Here is an 18,339-nt window from a genome sequence, read left to right on the forward strand (position 1 = left end):
ATACTGCATCAATTACAGCACCATGGCTGCGTAGAAGAAGGGTCCGGGTACTGAACTGGCCAGCCTGCAGTCCAGATCTTTCACCCATAGAAAACATTTGGCGCATCATAAAACGGAAGATACGACAAAAAAAGACTTAAGACAGTTGAGCAACTAGAATCCTACATTAGACAAGAATGGGTTAACATTCCTCTCCCTAAACTTGAGCAACTTGTCTCCTCAGTCCCCAGACGTTTACAGACTGTTGTAAAGAGAAAAGGGGATGTCTCACAGTGGTAAACATGGCCTTGTCCCAACTTTTTTGAGATGTGTTGTTGTCATGAAATTTAAAATCACCTAATTTTTCTCTTTAAATGATACATTTTCTCAGTTTTCTCACATTTGATATGTCATCTATGTTCTATTCTGAATAAAATATGGAATTTTGAAACTTCCACATCATTGCATTCCGTTTTTATTTACAATTTGTACTTTGTCCCAACTTTTTTGGAATCGGGGTTGTATTATTATTCATAAATTACTACAGTTCTGAACTTCAAATGATAAAAGTCTGGCCTTTGGAGAGATGATGGAGACTCTTTTGGTGGAACACAACGGAGCAAAATATTGTGACCCTCTAATGTTGACCTGAAGTTGGCACCACTGGGGGTTGGCATTGGGTTTATGTCCCCACCAATGTTAATACCAAACCTACACCCTTGCCTACATGTTATCTCATTCTAATTGTTACTTTTATCCAAATGACAGCTGGCAATACGTTGTTACTTTGCACTTTTTGTTGATCTGGGTACTAATCTTTGAGACACTGGATTGGCAGAATGTTGCCTGTGAAGAAAAGAATGTCTTTTTATTACCCTGTGCCAAGTTAATATTCACTTCAGTGCAATTTTTAAGAGCCATAGATTGATTTTTATTTATTTTTTGTTGTGAGTGGTTTTGTTTGTTTTATTTCTTTTTTTATTTATATTTGTTTTTTACATTCCACTGTTGAATTGAATAAGTTGACTTAATTAAAGTTTACTGTTCTCTGAAAGGATGTATTTGCATGATCATTATTATTTTACTAGTGGCATAAAATTGTCTTGAAAATACGTCAACAATAATATCGTTTATCGCAATAATTTCTGAGACAATATATCGTCCAACAAAATTTGTCATCGTGACAGGTCTACTGAGGAGATCTGACAGGTACACTGAGCAGATCGAACATTTACACCGAGCAGATCCAACGGGTACACTGAGCAGATCAAACATTTACACTGAGCAGATCCAGCAGGTACACTGAGCAGATCAAACATTTACACCAAGCAGATCCGAGGGATACACTGAGCAGATCCAGCAAGTACACTGAGCAGATCCGATGGATACACTGAGCAGATCAAACATTTACACTGAGCAGATCAAACATTTACACTGAGCAGATCCGACGGGTACACTGAGCAGATCCGATGGGTACACTGAGCAGGTCCGATGGGTACACTGAGCAGGTCCGATGGGTACACTGAGCAGATCAAACATTTACACTGAGCAGATCAAACATTTACACTGAGCAGATCCGACGGGTACACTGAGCAGATCCGATGGGTACACTGAGCAGATCCGATGGGTACACTGAGCAGGTCCGATGGGTACACTGAGCAGATCAAACATTTAGACTGAGCAGATCCGATGGGTACACTGAGCAGATCAAACATTTACGTAAGAGCATCTTAGCTCGGAGAGAGAGTGTTCATTGTGCTGCTTGCTCTACCATTTAACGATGATCTTTGTGCTACGATGCTTTTGGGATACTCAGCAAAGATCTGGCAGGGACACGGAGCAGATCCAACATTTACACTTAGCAGATCCGACGGGTACACCGAGCAGATCCAGCAGAAGTCAGGTCAATTTATTTGTAGAAGAAGAGGCCTTTATTTGTCACATGCACACTGAAATTTATCCTCTGCATTTAACCCACCTGAAGCAGTGAACACACACATGCGCGCATACAAGTGAGCAATGAGCGCACACACATACTCAGAGCAGTGGGCAGCCATGCTGCAGTGCCCGGGGAGCAGTTGGGGGTTAGGTGCCTTCTCAAGGGCACTTCAGCCCAAGGCCGCCCCATGTTAACCTAACCACTTGTCTTTGAACTGTGGGGGAAACCAGAGCACACGGGGAGAACATGCAAACTCTCCACAGAAAGACCCCCGTCGGCTGCTGGGCTCGAACCCAGAACCTTCTTGCTGTGAGGCGACAGTGCTAACCACTACACCACTGTGCACAGCACTTTTAAAAATAGGCATTGTTGCAAAGCAACTTTATCGAAAAATAAAAAATGTAAACATATAAACTAATAAATTTAACCCGAATGAGCAAGACTGAGTACGTGACTGTGGTGAAGAAAAACTCCTTCAAACGACATGAGGAAGAAACCTCGAGAGGAACCAGACTCAAAAGGGAACCCATCCTAATTTGGGTGATGACCGTTAGCATGATTTATAAATAGATCGTTTCCATAACTGTGTCCTATAGAGTCACAAAGTGCAATTGTTTAACCAAGAAATTCATGATAGTTTAACAGGAAGTTTTTGTTGACGTTATCAACTGTTCATTGATGGAGACTTGCGTGCAAGACTGTTCATGATAACTGCAGTCTTAAAGTTATCATGTTGCTTGTAGTCCTAAGCCATCATAGCAGAACTGTAAGTATCCAGAGCCATCTTCTAAGTGCATCTTTAGACTGTCCATATGGGGCCATCTGCCACAGGAGCGATGTGATAAGTCTCCAGCCAGAAGCAGGGTATCAGGGTGGATCAGGGGCTGTACATATAGGGTCATCCTTGTAGGAGCGAACTGATGAGACCTCCAGCCAGAAGTTATGGCATCAGGATGGATTAGGCAGGTCCAGGAAGCAGGAGAGGTCAGCACCACTGGTATCTCAGGAGTGACATGTAATGAGAGGGATAGAGAAAACGCAAGTTGTTATGTATGCCTGTTGTCACCTAATGATTAATAACAGTGTACATTGTGCACTGAGCACAAGCAGGGACTCTGGCAAGACTAACTATGACACCATAACTAAAAGGGAGAGCTAGAAGGTAATCCAGACATGAGGGAGCCCTGGGACATAAAGTGGCCAACCACTCCACCCTCAACAAACCTGAGTAAACGGAAGCATCAGGTACACATGCAGATAGTGCATCTAGCTGAAAAAAAGCACCACTCAAATGCAACTACCTTAACCACTTGGAACCACACCTTAAAAAAATCACCAATGTGCACTCTCAGCAGAACAAATGAATACACTTAATAGAATCAACAGGTTCACTTGGCAGAAGCAGTGGGTTCACTGACCCAAACCAGCTGAACCTGCAGGCACACTTGGCAGAACTAATGGGTACATATAGCAGAACCAAGAGCTACCATATATAAACCCCTATCTGAGCAAGAGCTACTACACATGTTAGTCCATTATTTCCCACTCTGAGAATAATATGAGCTTCCTTTGAGGATTTCACTGCCTCAGTGTGTTTCTCTGAGCAAGTACACAAGCATGTAAAACTTGATTATGATATCTTACCTGAATTTCTGTTTCGCGTTTTACCTGTAGTTGCAGGCAGGTGAGTCGTTAAGGAGCTCCAGTATCAGCAGCGCTGCTGCGGATCTTCTGCAAGCCCGACAACAAGTCCTGCTTTATCAACAACAGGTGGATGAGAAAGATGCAATGGTCAAAAGTCTCCATATGCAGCTAGAGAAGATTGATGGAAAGCTCAGAGGTCTCCAAGAGCAGTTAGAGGACAGAAATGGAAATATTAGTAGTCTCCAGATGCAGCTAGAGGATAAGGACAAAAAGATCAAAGGTCTCCAGGAGCAGACAGAGGTGATGGATGGAAAGGTCAAATGTCTTCAGGAGCAGTTACAGGAGAGTGAGGCTAAGGTCAGTGGCTTCCAGGAGCAGACGTCACAGATGATGCAGATCCAGCAAAGGATGTCCAAACTTGAGATGGTGGGTGGAGTCTAACATCTTTAACCATCCAAGTTGGTAGTCTTCAGTTTCATCTAATTCTGCCCGAGTCTTGATTGAGTTGCGTTTGAGTTTACATTTTTCATTATTTGGTTTACTCCATGGATTTACTGCATGATTTATCATTTTGGAAGTGCTCTGAACATTCGATTATGGACTGTTCCAGGTCAGTTAAATCTGAAATACAGTACCAATCAAAAGTTTGTACACCCTACGTATTCATAGGTTTTAATTAACTGGTGTGCCTTGTTGCAAGTTAATCAGTGTATTTATTTTTTTGCCTTCTTGATGCGTCTGAAACTATCAAACAGTAAATAGCCCTGTTCCACAGCTGTAATCCATATTATGTCAAGAACTAAGAGAAACATCCAATGTTTTTTTATTTTTTATTAATTAATAAAAGTAAAGAAAACCATTTAATTAGAATGTGTGTCCAACTTTTTTTTTTTACTGGTGCTCTATAATACTAATTTTTCCTCTGTGTTAATAGGTCTCAAGGGATACGGAAGAATCTTTTACCCAGAGACTTCAAGAGAAGGACTTGCGGATTGAGGAACAGGAAAGGCTAATGCTAGAACATCAACAAACATTATCCCAGCTCAGAGACAATCTTCAAGAGTCTGAGAAGTGTTTCATTAATGTTAGTGAACAGCTGGAGGCAAAGGTCCGTGACCTAGAGGGCTGTGAAGCTGAACTCCAGGCTTCCAAGGAAAAAGAGCGACTTTCATCAGCTGAAATCTTGCAACTGATGGGCACTGTGGAGGCCCTTCAAAAACGCTGCCATCAGGGCAGCCAATCAGAAGGCGAGGTTCTCCAGAGGGCAGAGCAAGATGCTACACGACGGTTGGACCACCTGAGGGCAGAACTGGACGAGATGTATGGACAGCAGATTGTTGAAATGAAAAAAGAGCTCCTTGCTCGGCATACAGAAGAGACGGCAAATATCCTCAATCAGCACTCCACGGAACTGAAAAATGTCTTGAACCAGCGTCACATTGAAATTGAACAATTAACATCTCAGTTGACTCAAAGCACAGGAGAGGTCAATGCCCTGAACGTCAGGGTGATTGAGCTCCAGCAACGGCTGCAGGAGATGCAGGTCCTGCGAGAAAAAGCCGAACATGATCTCATACAAACATCTGAGGAAAAGATATTGCTGAAAAACCAGGTGCAGCAGCTCATTGAGGACTTGCGCTTAAAGGATCAGGAGAAGAGCCAAACAGAGGTGCATCTCCAGCTTCATGCTATGATAACTGACCTTCAGGCTCAGCTAGCATCTGTTCAGGAAGCCTCAAGTGAGCTGGAGGCCAAGCATGACTCTGAGATTACCAACTACCAGATCAAACTAGAGATGCTGGAAAGGGAGAAGGATGCAGTACTTGATCGCATGGCTGAGTCACAGGAAGCTGAGCTTGAACGCCTCCGCACGCAGCTGCTGTTCAGCCATGAGGAAGAACTTTCTCGGCTTCGTGAGGACCTTCAGCACGAGAGCCAGATGAATGTAGAGAACCTGCGGGATGAGCTCAACCAACGACACGAGGAGACTGTCCAACAGCTCCGCAATGTGTATGAGGAACGGATGAGGGTGGCTGAGGATGAGAGGTCAATTTTGGCAGTAGAAAGAACCTCACTGTTGCAGGAGATTGTCACATTGAAAAATGACCTGAGCCAAACACTGGAGAAATCTCGCGTGGAGGAGCTGGTCTCACAACTGAAGGACCTGCAGGCAGAGATTCAGGAGCTAAGATTGAGACAAAGTGAAAAGGTTGAAGCTGATGAGGTACTGCGCAAAAATGAACTGACAAGGGAGTCCGAGGAGAGTTGGGAGGGAATGGAATCTGAAAATAAACTTCTGAGAGAAACAAATGCATCCCTGGCAGAAGAACTGAAGTGTCTTGAGGAGGATCACAAGATGCTGATAAAGAAAATGGACACTCAGATTTCAGAGAACAAGCAACTGAATGAGATGGCTGAAGAGCTAAGAGCTGAAATTGAGAGGCAGAAAAGCACATTCTCATTTGCAGAAAAGAACTTTGAGGTGAACTACCAGGAGCTGAGAGCAGAGCTGGAAGAAAGACTTCGGGAACAAGCGATGCAGTATGAAACAAAACTTCAGGGCCTTGAAACACGGCTTCAGAATCTAAAGTCTGAAATGGAGCATGGATCCATCCAGAGTATGAAGGAGGAGGATGAAGAACCAGATGGAGGCGCATTAGTGGAAAAAGACACAACAGAGCTGATGGAGAAGCTCCAAAGTGTGGAACTGGAGAAGGTGGAGCTAGTGAAACAGGTGAAGCAGAAAGAGTCTGAGATAAAGGAGATGAAACTGGAAAGTATAAAGCTGGGGGACCAGATTAAAACAATGAAAATGGAGTTTAGTGGAATAGAGCAGGAGAAGACCGAGTTATTGGAGCAGTTGGAACAAAAAGAAGCAAAGGTCAAGATGGTGGAGCTAAAGACAGCAGGGCTTCTTGAACAGTTGGAGCAGAATGAGGTGGAGCAAAAGAAGTTGGAACTAGAAAGAGCAAGGTTGGAAGAACAGACTGAATTGAAAGATCTGGAGATAAAGAGGGTGGAGCTTGAGAAAATGGGGCTGGTGCAGCAGGTTGACCAGAAGGAGACCGAGCTACAGCAGAAGGAGGCGGAACTTGAAAGGATGAAGCTGGAGAAGGCAGAGTTGGTGGAACAAGTGGACCAGAAAGCAGTACTGCTACACCAAAAGGAGGCAGAGCTCCAGGAGATCAAGCTGGAGAAGGCAGAGCTTGTGCAACAGGTAGATCAGAAAAAGGTAGTTCTACAGCAAAAGGAGGCAGAGCTGCAGAGAATGAAGCTGGAGAAGGTGGAGATAATGCAACAGGTGACCCAGAAAGAGGCAGTGCTACAGAATGTGACCGAACAGGAGGTATTAGTGCAACTGGTGGGACAGAAAGAGGTAGTGCAACAGCAAAAGGAGGCAGAGCTGCAGAGGATGAAGCTGGGGAAGGCGGAGCTCTCAAAGCAGGTTCAAGTAAAGAAGATTGGTCCTAAGGCACCCAGGAAGGCAAGACAAAAGGCTAGCAGGGTCAAAGGTTTAGAGACAAAACCTGACCCTGAGAAACGGAGTCGGCTCAAGATTCAAGTTACTGAGGAGGAGTTTCAAGAAGAGGAAGTGTCTAAAACTGAGCAGCTCTTGGCTCTGCCCCTTTCCCAAGCTGCTGCGGAGGAGGAGAGCGTGAGAGAGACGGATGTCTGTGTTGTGCATCGTAATGATGGCGTGAGGCAGAAAACACATGCTCGTACTAAGATCGTTGCTGCTGCAGCGAGACACACTCTCATACACGCTGACACACACACTCCAACGCACACTCAGCCTGCTGCTGCAGCAACGCACACAGACCGAGAGAACAAGCGGGAGATCGACTCTGAGAAACAGGTGAGTGAGTTTCACTGGGTATACTGTGTGTGTGTGTGTGTGTTGGGCATTTCAATTAGCCTTTAGTTGCTGTTGAATTGTTGCATGCAACAGTTGAATTGTGTCTGTATTGCATTGTGCTTTTCCATTTTGTTTTGTTTTTTTTCCTAGCTTTTGTTTCTCTCTCTCTCTCTCTCTCTCTCTCTCTCTCTCTCTCTCTGCTTTTTTTAAACTCTTCCTTTTTCTCCAAGGTTTTATAGTGTTTGTGTTCTTGGTGGTGTATTAAAGGAGCTGGTTCTGATCAGAGTGAGAACTGAATATGTAAATCATGTAAAGAGAAAGACAGTGCGTTCAAAGAGAGAGCTCATTAATATAACGATCAAGAGACATCCAGAAAGAAAAGGCTAGAATAGAGAGACAGAGAGAGGACAGAGAAACCGTGAAAAGGAGGGAGAACACAGCACACAAGAGGTGAGAGTCCATACAGATAAGAGTGGAGGAGGTAGAGGACATTATGGAGGAAAATGATGAATAAGAGGTGAAGGTGTAAGTGAAAAAGCAAACAGGAAAAATCTAGCAATAATGCAGACATCAGGGCTTGAAACGAATACCCAAATATCTGTCAGATACTTGGTTCTGCTGTTTTACTAACCACTTTGGCCAGTAATCTTCCCTTTCTTAGGACACGAATGAATACTATAAGTTGTGTCCCATATCAGAGTATGTCAAAATAAGATGAGAAAAAGTGAAGTACTCTCTAGAATGATAGAATGTCACTTGGGATTATCCATAGTTTGTTTGGTATCTGTAGTGTTGCTTGTGGAAATGTTTCTCTGTCCATCATATAGAATAACATTCCATAACTAAATGTACAGATATGGAAGACTACGATAGAAGGACGCTTTAAAATATCTGTTTATAACTCCATCATCATTGATTTATTTCCTTTGATAGGCTGATGAATGAACTAGTTAATGACCATCTCGCCTCCAGACTGACTTGCCTCAGGATTAATCTCAGCCTTGTGGCTGTTGATGACTGACTTGCCACAGGACTGAAGACTGACCTGCCTTGTGACTGACTCCTGACTCGCTTCAAACTAATGACGGACTTACCTTGGAACTGATAAACAACATGCCATGAGACTGATGGCTGACTGTCTTCAGGACCGACAACTAACTCACCCCATGACTGACTTCCGACTCGCCTTGTGTAGGATGACTTGCCTTGAGACCGATGCCTGACTCTTCTCAAGACTCATCTTAGCTTTGTGTATGTGTGTGAGACAGGTGGAGAGCCAGTATGAAGAAACGGACTTGGTCCCCAGAGTGACACAGACAGACAGCATGGAAGGCTTTGAACATGTGAGTGCTCATTCACAAATCTCAAACTTTAACAGCTCTCATCTGTACTGGGTAGTTAGTGAATTAACAAATGTTCATTTTTCTCTCTCTCAGGAGGAATGCAGGCTGCAATTGGAGGCTCAGCGTATCAGCCTCTCTCAGATTCACGCTGCTCAGTTAGAGCTGCTGAAAGAGAGACTGCCTGAGTGGGAGGAGCCTGGGAAACAAGGCGGGGCTAAAGGTATCTGTATATAGGTCACAGTGAATCAGTGATTACAGATTTTTAGGGAGTGGAACTGACATCTTAAAACCTACAATTGAGTATGAGCAGAGTGTTCGGTGAAATTGTAACTCCAGATAAAATAGGTGGCGCTATGACATGATGATACAGGTGAGTAAGGGGGAGGGGTAAGGTGATGCAGGTGAGTAGGGGCCACGGCTGAGGTGAGGATGCAGGTGAGTAGGGGCAGGGGTGAGGTGATGATACAGGTGTGTAAGGGGCAGGGGTGAGGTGATGCAGGTGAGTAAGGGGCAGGGGTGAGGTGAAGATTTCGGTGATTATGGGGCAGGGGTGAGGTGAAGATACAGGTGAGTCAGTGGCAGGGGTGAGGTCATACAGGTGAGTAAGGGGCAGGGGTGAGGTGGTGATACAGGTGAGTAAGGGGGCAGTGGTGAGGTGAAGATACAGGTGAGTCAAGGGCAGGAGTGAGGTGGTGATACAGGTGTGTAAGGGGCAGGGGTGAGGTGATGCAGGTGTGGTGGGGTGAGGTGATACAGATGAGTAAAGGGCAGGGGTGAGGTGGTGAATCAGGTGAGTAAGGGGCAGGGGTGAGTTGAAGATACAGGTGAGTAAGGGGCAAGGGTGAGGTGGTGATACAGGTGTGTAAGGGGCAGGGGTGAGGTGATGCAGGTGTGGCAGGGGTGATGTGATACAGGTGAGTAAAGGGCAGGGGTGAGGTGGTGATACAGATGAGTAAAGGGCAGGGGTGAGGTGGTGATACAGATGAGTAAAGGGCAGGGGTGAGGTGGTGATACAGGTGTGTAAGGGGCAGGGGTGAGGTGGTGATACAGGTGAGTAACAGGCAGGGGTGAGGTGAAGATACAGGTGAGTCAAGGGCAGGGGTGAGGTGGTGATACAGGTGAGTAAGGGGCAGGGGTGAGGTGATGATACAGGTGTGTAAGGGGCAGGGTGAGGTGAAGATACAGGTGAGTCAAGGGCAGGAGTGAGGTGGTGATACAGGTGAGTAAGGGGCAGGGGTGAGGTGAAGATATAGGTGAGTAAGGGGCAAGGGTGAGGTGAAGACATAGGTGAGTAAGGGGCAGGGGTGAGGTGATACAGGTGTGTAAGGAGCAGGGGTGAGGTGATGCAGGTGAGTAAGGGGCAGGGGTGAGGTGGTGATACAGGTGTGTAAGGGGCAGGGGTGAGGTGATGCAGGTGAGTAAGGGGCAGGGGTGAGGTGAAGATATAGGTGAGTAAGGTGCAGGGGTGAGGTGGTGATATAGGTGTGTAAGGGGCAGGGGTGAGGTGGTGATATAGGTGAGTAAGGGGCAGGGGTGAGGTGGTGATATAGGTGAGTAAGGGGCAGGGGTGAGGTGAAGATATAGGTGAGTAAGGGGCAGGGATGAGGTGATGCAGGTGTGGCGGGGTGAGGTGATGCAGATGAGTAAGGGGCAGGGGTGAGGTGGTTATACAGGTGAGTAAGGGGCAGGGGTGAGGTGAAGATATAGGTGAGTAAGGGGCAGGGATGAGGTGATGCAGGTGTGGCGGGGTGAGGTGATACAGATGAGTAAAGGGCAGGGGTGAGGTGGTGATACAGGTGTGTAAGGGGGCGGGGTGAGGTGAAGATACAGGTGAGTCAAGGGCAGGAGTGAGGTGGTGATACAGGTGAGTAAGGTGCAGGGGTGAGGTGATACAGGTATGGCAGGGGTGAGGTGATGCAGGTATGGCAGGGGTGAGGTGGTGATGATATCGGTGAGTAAGGGGCAAGGGTGAGGTGAAGACATAGGTGAGTAAGGGGCAGGGGTGAGGTGGTGATGCAGATGAGTAAGGGGCAGGGGTGAGGTGGTGATACAGGTGTGTACGGGGCAGGGGTGAGGTGATGCAGGTGAGTAAGGGGCAGGGGTGAGGTGGTGATACAGGTGAGTAAGGGGGCCGTGGTGAGGTGAAGATACAGGTGAGTCAAGGGCAGGAGTGAGGTGGTGATACAGGTGAGTAAGGGGCAGGGGTGAGGTGAAGATGTAGGTTAGTAAGGGGCAGGGATGAGGTAATGCAGGTGTGGTGGGGTGAGATGATACAGATGAGTAAAGGGCAGGGGTGAGGTGGTGATACAGGTGTGTAAGGGGCAGGGGTGAGGTGATACAGGTGGGGCAGGGGTGAGGTGATACAGATGAGTAAAGGGCAGGGGTGAGGTGGTGAATCAAGTGAGTAAGGGGCAGGGGTGAGTTGAAGATACAGGTGAGTAAGGGGCAAGGGTGAGGTGGTGATACAGCTGTGTAAGGGGCAGGGGTGAGGTGATACAGGTGGAGCAGGGGTGAGGTGATACAGATGAGTAAAGGGCAGGGGTGAGTTGAAGATACAGGTGAGTAAGGGGCAGGGGTGAGGTGATACAGGTGGAGCAGGGGTGAGGTGATACAGATGAGTAAAGGGCAGGGGTGAGTTGAAGATACAGGTGAGTAAGGGGCAGGGGTGAGGTAGTGATGCAGATGAATAAGGGGCAGGGGTGAGGTGGTGATACAAGTGTGTAAGGGGCAGAGGTGAGGTGGTGATACAGGTGTGTAAGGGGCAAGGGTGAGGTGGTGATGCAGTTGAGTAAGGGGCAGAGGTGAGGTGGTGATGCAGATGAGTAAGGGTCAGGGGTGAGGTGGTGATGCAGATGAGTAAGGGTCAGGGGTGAGGTGGTGATACAAGTGTGTAAGGGGCAGGGGTGAGGTGATACAGGTGGAGCAGGGGTGAGGTGATGCAGATGAGTAAAGGGCAGGGGTGAGGTGGTGAATCAGGTGAGTAAGGGGCAGGGGTGAGTTGAAGATACAGGTGAGTAAGGGGCAGGGGTGAGGTGATACAGGTGGAGCAGGGGTGAGGTGATACAGATGAGTAAAGGGCAGGGGTGAGTTGAAGATACAGGTGAGTAAGGGGCAGGGGTGAGGTAGTGATGCAGATGAATAAGGGGCAGGGGTGAGGTGGTGATACAAGTGTGTAAGGGGCAGAGGTGAGGTGGTGATACAGGTGTGTAAGGGGCAAGGGTGAGGTGGTGATGCAGTTGAGTAAGGGGCAGAGGTGAGGTGGTGATGCAGATGAGTAAGGTTCAGGGGTGAGGTGGTGATGCAGATGAATAAGGGTCAGGGGTGAGGTGGTGATACAAGTGTGTAAGGGGCAGAGGTGAGGTGGTGATACAGATGAGTAAAGGGCAGGGGTGAGGTGGTGATACAGGTGTGTAAGGGGCAAGGGTGAGGTGGTGATGCAGTTGAGTAAGGGTCAGGGGTGAGGTGGTGATGCAGATGAGTAAGGGTCAGGGGTGAGGTGGTGATACAAGTGTGTAAGGGGCAGAGGTGAGGTGGTGATGCAGATGAGTAAGGGTCAGGGGTGAGGTGGTGATGCAGATGAGTAAGGGTCAGGGGTGAGGTGGTGATACAAGTGTGTAAGGGGCAGGGGTGAGGTGGTGATGCAGATGAGTAAGGGTCAGGGGTGAGGTGGTGATACAAGTGTGTAAGGGGCAGGGGTGAGGTGATACAGGTGGAGCAGGGGTGAGGTGATGCAGATGAGTAAAGGGCAGGGGTGAGGTGGTGAATCAGGTGAGTAAGGGGCAGGGGTGAGTTGAAGATACAGGTGAGTAAGGGGCAGGGGTGAGGTGATACAGGTGGAGCAGGGGTGAGGTGATACAGATGAGTAAAGGGCAGGGGTGAGGTGGTGAATCAGGTGAGTAAGGGGCAGGGGTGAGTTGAAGATACAGGTGAGTAAGGGGCAGGGGTGAGGTAGTGATGCAGATGAATAAGGGGCAGGGGTGAGGTGGTGATACGAGTGTGTAAGGGGCAGAGGTGAGGTGGTGATACAGGTGTGTAAGGGGCAAGGGTGAGGTGGTGATGCAGTTGAGTAAGGGACAGAGGTGAGGTGGTGATGCAGATGAGTAAGGGTCAGGGGTGAGGTGGTGATGCAGATGAGTAAGGGTCAGGGGTGAGGTGGTGATACAAGTGTGTAAGGGGCAGGGGTGAGGTGATACAGGTGGAGCAGGGGTGAGGTGATACAGATGAGTAAAGGGCAGGGGTGAGGTGGTGAATCAGGTGAGTAAGGGGCAGGGGTGAGTTGAAGATACATGTGAGTAAGGGGCAGGGGTGAGGTAGTGATGCAGATGAATAAGGGGGCAGTGGTGAAGTGGTGATACAAGTGTGTAAGGGGCAGAGGTGAGGTGGTGATACAGGTGAGTAAGGGGGCAGTGGTGAGGTGGTGATACAGGTGAGTAAGGGGGCAGTGGTGAGGTGGTGATACAGGTGAGTAAGGGGGCAGTGGTGAGGTGGTGATGCAGATGAATAAGGGGCAGGGGTGAAGTGGTGATACAAGTGTGTAAGGGGCAGGGGTGAGGTGGTGAATCAGGTGAGTAAGGGGCAGGGGTGAGTTGAAGATACATGTGAGTAAGGGGCAGGGGTGAGGTAGTGATGCAGATGAATAAGGGGCAGGGGTGAAGTGGTGATACAAGTGTGTAAGGGGCAGAGGTGAGGTGGTGATACAGGTGAGTCGGGGGCAGGGGTGAGGTGGTGATACAGGTGAGTAAGGGGGCAGTGGTGAGGTGGTGATGCAGATTAGTAAGGGTCAGGGGTGAGGTGGTGATACAGGTGTGTAAGGGGCAGGGGTGAGGTGAAGATACAGGTGAGTCGGGGGCAGGGGTGAGGTGGTGATACAGGTGAGTAAGGGGGCAGTGGTGAGGTGAAGATATAGGTGAGTCAGGGGCAGGGGTGAGGTGATACAGATGAGTAAAGGGCAGGAGTGAGGTGATACAGGTGAGTAAGGGGCAGGAGTGAGGTGAAGATACAGGTGAGTAAGGGGCAGGGGTGAGGTGATACAGGTGGAGCAGGGGTGAGGTGATACAGATGAGTAAAGGGCAGGGGTGAGGTGAAGATACAGGTGAGTCGGGCAGGGGTGAGGTGATACAGGTGAGTAAGGGGCAGGGGTGAGGTGATACAGGTTCGGCAGGGGTGAGATGATACAGATGAGTAAAGGGCAGGGGTGAGGTGAAGATACAGGTGAGTCAGGGGCAGGGGTGAGGTGATACAGATGAGTAAGGGGCAGGAGTGAGGTGATACAGGTGAGTAAGGGGCAGAGGTGAGGTGAAGATACAGGTGAGTAAGGGGCAGGGGTGAGGTGATACAGGTGGAGCAGGGGTGAGGTGATACAGATGAGTAAAGGGCAGGGGTGAGGTGGTGAATCACGTGAGTAAGGGGCAGGGGTGAGTTGAAGATACAGGTGAGTAAGGGGCAGGGGTGAGGTAGTGATGCAGATGAATAAGGGGCAGGGGTGAGGTGGTGATGCAGATGAGTAAGGGTCAGGGGTGAGGTGGTGATACAGGTGTGTAAGGGGCAGGGGTGAGGTGATGCAGGTGAGTAAGGGGCAGGGGCGAGGTGAAGATACAGGTGAGTCAGGGGCAGGGGTGAGGTAGTGATGCAGATGAATAAGGGGCAGGGGTGAGGTGATGCAGATGAGTAAGGGTCAGGGGTGAGGTGGTGATACAGGTGTGTAAGGGGCAGGGGTGAGGTGATGCAGGTGAGTAAGGGGCAGGGGCGAGGTGAAGATACAGGTGAGTCAGGGGCAGGGGTGAGGTAGTGATGCAGATGAATAAGGGGCAGGGGTGAGGTGGTGATACAGGTGTGTAAGGGGCAAGGGTGAGGTGGTGATGCAGTTGAGTAAGGGGCAGAGGTGAGGTGGTGATGCAGATGAGTAAGGGTCAGGGGTGAGGTGGTGATGCAGATGAGTAAGGGTCAGGGGTGAGGTGGTGATACAGGTGTGTAAGGGGCAGGGGTGAGGTGATGCAGGTGAGTAAGGGGCAGGGGTGAGGTGAAGATACAGGTGAGTCAGGGGCAGGGGTGAGGTGGTGATACAGGTGAGTAAGGGGGCAGTGGTGAGGTGAAGATATAGGTGAGTAAAGGGCAGGGGTGAGGTGGTGATACAGGTGAGTCAAGGGCAGGAGTGAGGTGGTGATACAGGTGAGTAAGGGGCAGGGGTGAGCTGAAGATGTAGGTGAGTAAGGGGCAGGGATGAGGTGATGCAGGTGTGGTGGGGTGAGATGATACAGATGAGTAAAGGGCAGGGGTGAGGTGAAGATACAGGTGAGTCAGGGGCAGGGGTGAGGTGATACAGATGAGTAAGGGGCAGGGGTGAGGTGATACAGGTGGGGCAGGGGTGAGGTGATGCATATGAGTAAAGGGCAGGGGCGAAGTGGTGATACAGGTGATTAGATTAGATTGGGCGGCACGGTGGTTTAGTGGTTAGCACGGTCGCCTCACAATAAGGTTCCGGGTTCGAACCCAGCGGCCGGCGAGGTCCTTTCTGTGTAGAGTTTGCATATTCTCCCCGTGTCTGCGTGGGTTTCCTTCGGGTGCTCCGGTTTCCCCCACAATCCAAAGACATGCAGTTAGGTTGACGTTGGGCTGAGGTGCCCTTGAGCAAGGTACTGAACCCCTGACTGCTCCCCGGGCGCTCTGGTGTGGCTGCCCACTGCTCTGGGTGTGTGTGTGTTTTCACTGCTTCAGATGGGTTAAATGCAGAAGATGAATTTCACTGTGCTTGAAGTGTGCATGTGATGAATAAAGGTTTCTTCTTTCTTCTAGATTAGATAGAACTTTATTGATCCCTTTGGGAGGGTTCCCTCAGTTAAATTAAAATTCAGCAGCATCATTAGAGGATAAACAGAGTATAGAAAATAGGGAAAACTTCTAGATAAATTAAATTAAGTATTTATTTATCCAAATATAAAAAAGAATAAGGTATGGGAAAAGAAGAAAGAAAAAAAACAAGTTCAGCAGGAGAGCTATTGCACATGTATTTTGCACATTGTCCAGTATTGCTTTTTGTCAGGCTAGTCTAGGCTACTGCTCCTTCCCGTCCTCTGTCCTCTTGTTAGTCTTCCTCCCCCCCAGAGAGGAGTTGTACAGTATGATGGCGTGAGGGACAAAGAAGTTTTTAAGTCTGTTAGTTCTGCACTTGGGAAGGAGCATTCTCTCACTGAACAGGATTCTCTGGTTGCTGCTGATGGTGTGCAGAGGGTGATTGGCATCGTCCATGATGTTCAGTAGTTCGTCCATAGTCCTCTTCTCTGCCACCGTCACCAGAGAGTCCAGCTTCATGCCGACCACAGAGCGGGCCCGCCTGATCAGTTTGTCCAGCCTGGATGTGTCCTCCTTGGATGTGCTGCCCCCCCCAGCACACCACGGTGTAAAACAGGACACTGGGGACCACGGACTGATAGAACATCCACAGGAGTTTCCTGCAAATGTTAAAGGACCGCAGCCTCCTCAGGAAGTATAGCCTGCTCTGTACCTTCCTGTACAAGTGGTTGGTGTTGCAAGTCCAGTCCAGCTTGCTGTCCAGCCACAGCCCGAGGTACTTGTAGGAATCCACAGCCTCCACCTCGACTCCCTCAATCAGAACTGGTCGTGACCTTGGTCTGGACTTCCCAAAGTCAATGACCAGCTCCTTGGTCTTCGAGGTGTTGAGCTGCAGATGGTTTCTGTTGCACCAGATGGCAAAGTCCCTCACCAGGCTCCTATACTCCTCCTCTATGTCGTCCCTGATACACCCCATGATGGCTGTGTCATCGGTGAACTTCTGAATGTGACACAGCTCCGAGTTGTAGCAGAAGTCCGCGGTGTACAGGGTGAAGAGAAGAGGGGCCAGCACCGTGCCCTGGGGTGCCCCGGTGCTGCTAATCACAGTGTCGGACGTGATGTCCTTCAGCCTGACGTACTGCGGCCTGTTGGTGAGGTAGCTGGAGATCCAGGTGACCAGGCAGGGGTCCACTCGCATCCTGTTCAGTTTGTGCTGAAGCATCAGGGGCTGGATGGTGTTGAAGGCACTTGAGAAGTCCAAGAAGAGGATCCTCACTGTGCCCAGATGCGAGTGGGCTCGGTGTAGCAGGTAGAGGATGGCATCTTCCACACCAACACCTGCCTAGTACCCAAACTGCAGACAGTCCTGGGCATGTTGCACCTGGAGGCTGAGGAAGAGCCGCTCCAACATCTTCATCAGATGTGAAGTGAGTGCCACCGGTCGGAAGTCATTCAGCTCGCTGGGCTGGTTCTTCTTGGGAACTGGAATGATGCACGATGTCTTCCAGAGGGTGGGCACTCTCCCCAGCTGCAGACTGAGGTTGAAGATGCGTTGGAGTGGTTCACCCAGTTCAGCAGCGCAGGTCTTCAGTAGTTGGGGACACACCTTGTCCGGGCTTGCTGCTTTCCTGGGGTAAAGCTTCCTCAGTTGACCTCTGACCTGGTCTGCAGTAATGCATGGAGGAGTCTGTGTTGAGGTGGGGGAGGATGGGGCTGCTGCGATGACTGGGGCGAGGTGTGTTGAGGGAAGAAGGAGGATGGCTATAATGAGGGGGAGGGTGGGGGGACATGGGCTGGTTGAACCGGTTGAAGAAGTTATTCAGCTCGTTCGCCCTCTCCACTGTCCTCTCAACGACTCTGGTCTTTGTGTTGTGGCCTGTGATGGTTTTCACACCTTCCCAGACCTCCCTCATGCTGTTCTCCTTCAGCTTGTGCACCACCTTTCTCCTGTAGTTGTCCTTAGCTTCCCTCATGCATTGTTTCACCTCCTGCTGTGCTGCTTTCATCGCCTCCCTGTCCCTGCTTCTGAAGGCGGTCTTCTTCCTGTTGAGGACAGCTTTGACTTCCTGTGTTACCCATGGCTATAAAAGAAGAAGACAAAAAAACAAAATACAAAAAAGCAACAACATATGGAATAAAAGTATTTGATGGGCTGTTTTCCTGCAAGCCCAGGTTATACCACACCTCCTTCCAGGATCAACGAGGACGATGTTGAATCACAACAGATGAAAGCAGAACATGGCTGCAGGAGCGTGTTAATATTGGAGCGGACATAAGAGAGGCCACTTATTTAATGTCAACTGAAGGAGAAGCATATCCATGGGTGATTGACTTCCACTATTACTCCATCTTGTCACGCTTGATTTCGAATAACAGCAGCTTGGTAAGCACATTGGAACTTGTATGACGGAGTGCGACGTGACCGAACAGACCAGCGATGTGGAGGAGGAATACCAGCCAGAGAGACATCCGGAACGATACCTAGAGGAGAAGGCAGCAACTTCAAACAAAGAGATTAAAAAAAAAAAAAGAGTTGGTGGAATATCAGTTTGTTTTTCTACATCTATGGGCAGTGGCAACAAGATCAACAGCAGCAACAAAACCAGCAACAACAAAACCACCAACAGCGGCAATGACAGTAACAAAAAACAATGGCGAAACCAACGGTAACGGCGACAACAGTAACAAAACCACCAAGAAGAGCGACAACAACAAAACCAACAGTAGCGACAAAACCACCAACAATAGCAGCAACAAGCTTTTATAATTAGCACGGCTAGCTAGTTAGC

At 48.9% G+C, this 18,339-nt stretch overlaps 1 protein-coding gene across 5 annotated transcripts in view; it reads left to right on the plus strand.

Moving 5' to 3' along the window:
• The window catches only part of LOC132882276 (A-kinase anchor protein 9-like), a 285,166-nt gene that overhangs the window by 77,482 nt on the left and 189,345 nt on the right, over positions 1-18,339 (plus strand). For all 5 annotated transcript variants that reach the window (XM_060915567.1, XM_060915571.1, XM_060915570.1 and 2 more), the window contains 4 exons: positions 3,593-3,988; positions 4,497-7,418; positions 8,687-8,761; positions 8,855-8,981. In XM_060915567.1, the coding sequence (XP_060771550.1) occupies positions 3,593-3,988; positions 4,497-7,418; positions 8,687-8,761; positions 8,855-8,981 (3,520 nt within the window). The remainder of the gene's footprint in view (positions 1-3,592; positions 3,989-4,496; positions 7,419-8,686; positions 8,762-8,854; positions 8,982-18,339) is intronic.

The sequence above is a fragment of the Neoarius graeffei genome, chromosome 2 (assembly GCF_027579695.1).
Source record: "Neoarius graeffei isolate fNeoGra1 chromosome 2, fNeoGra1.pri, whole genome shotgun sequence".
NCBI lineage: Eukaryota > Metazoa > Chordata > Actinopteri > Siluriformes > Ariidae > Neoarius > Neoarius graeffei.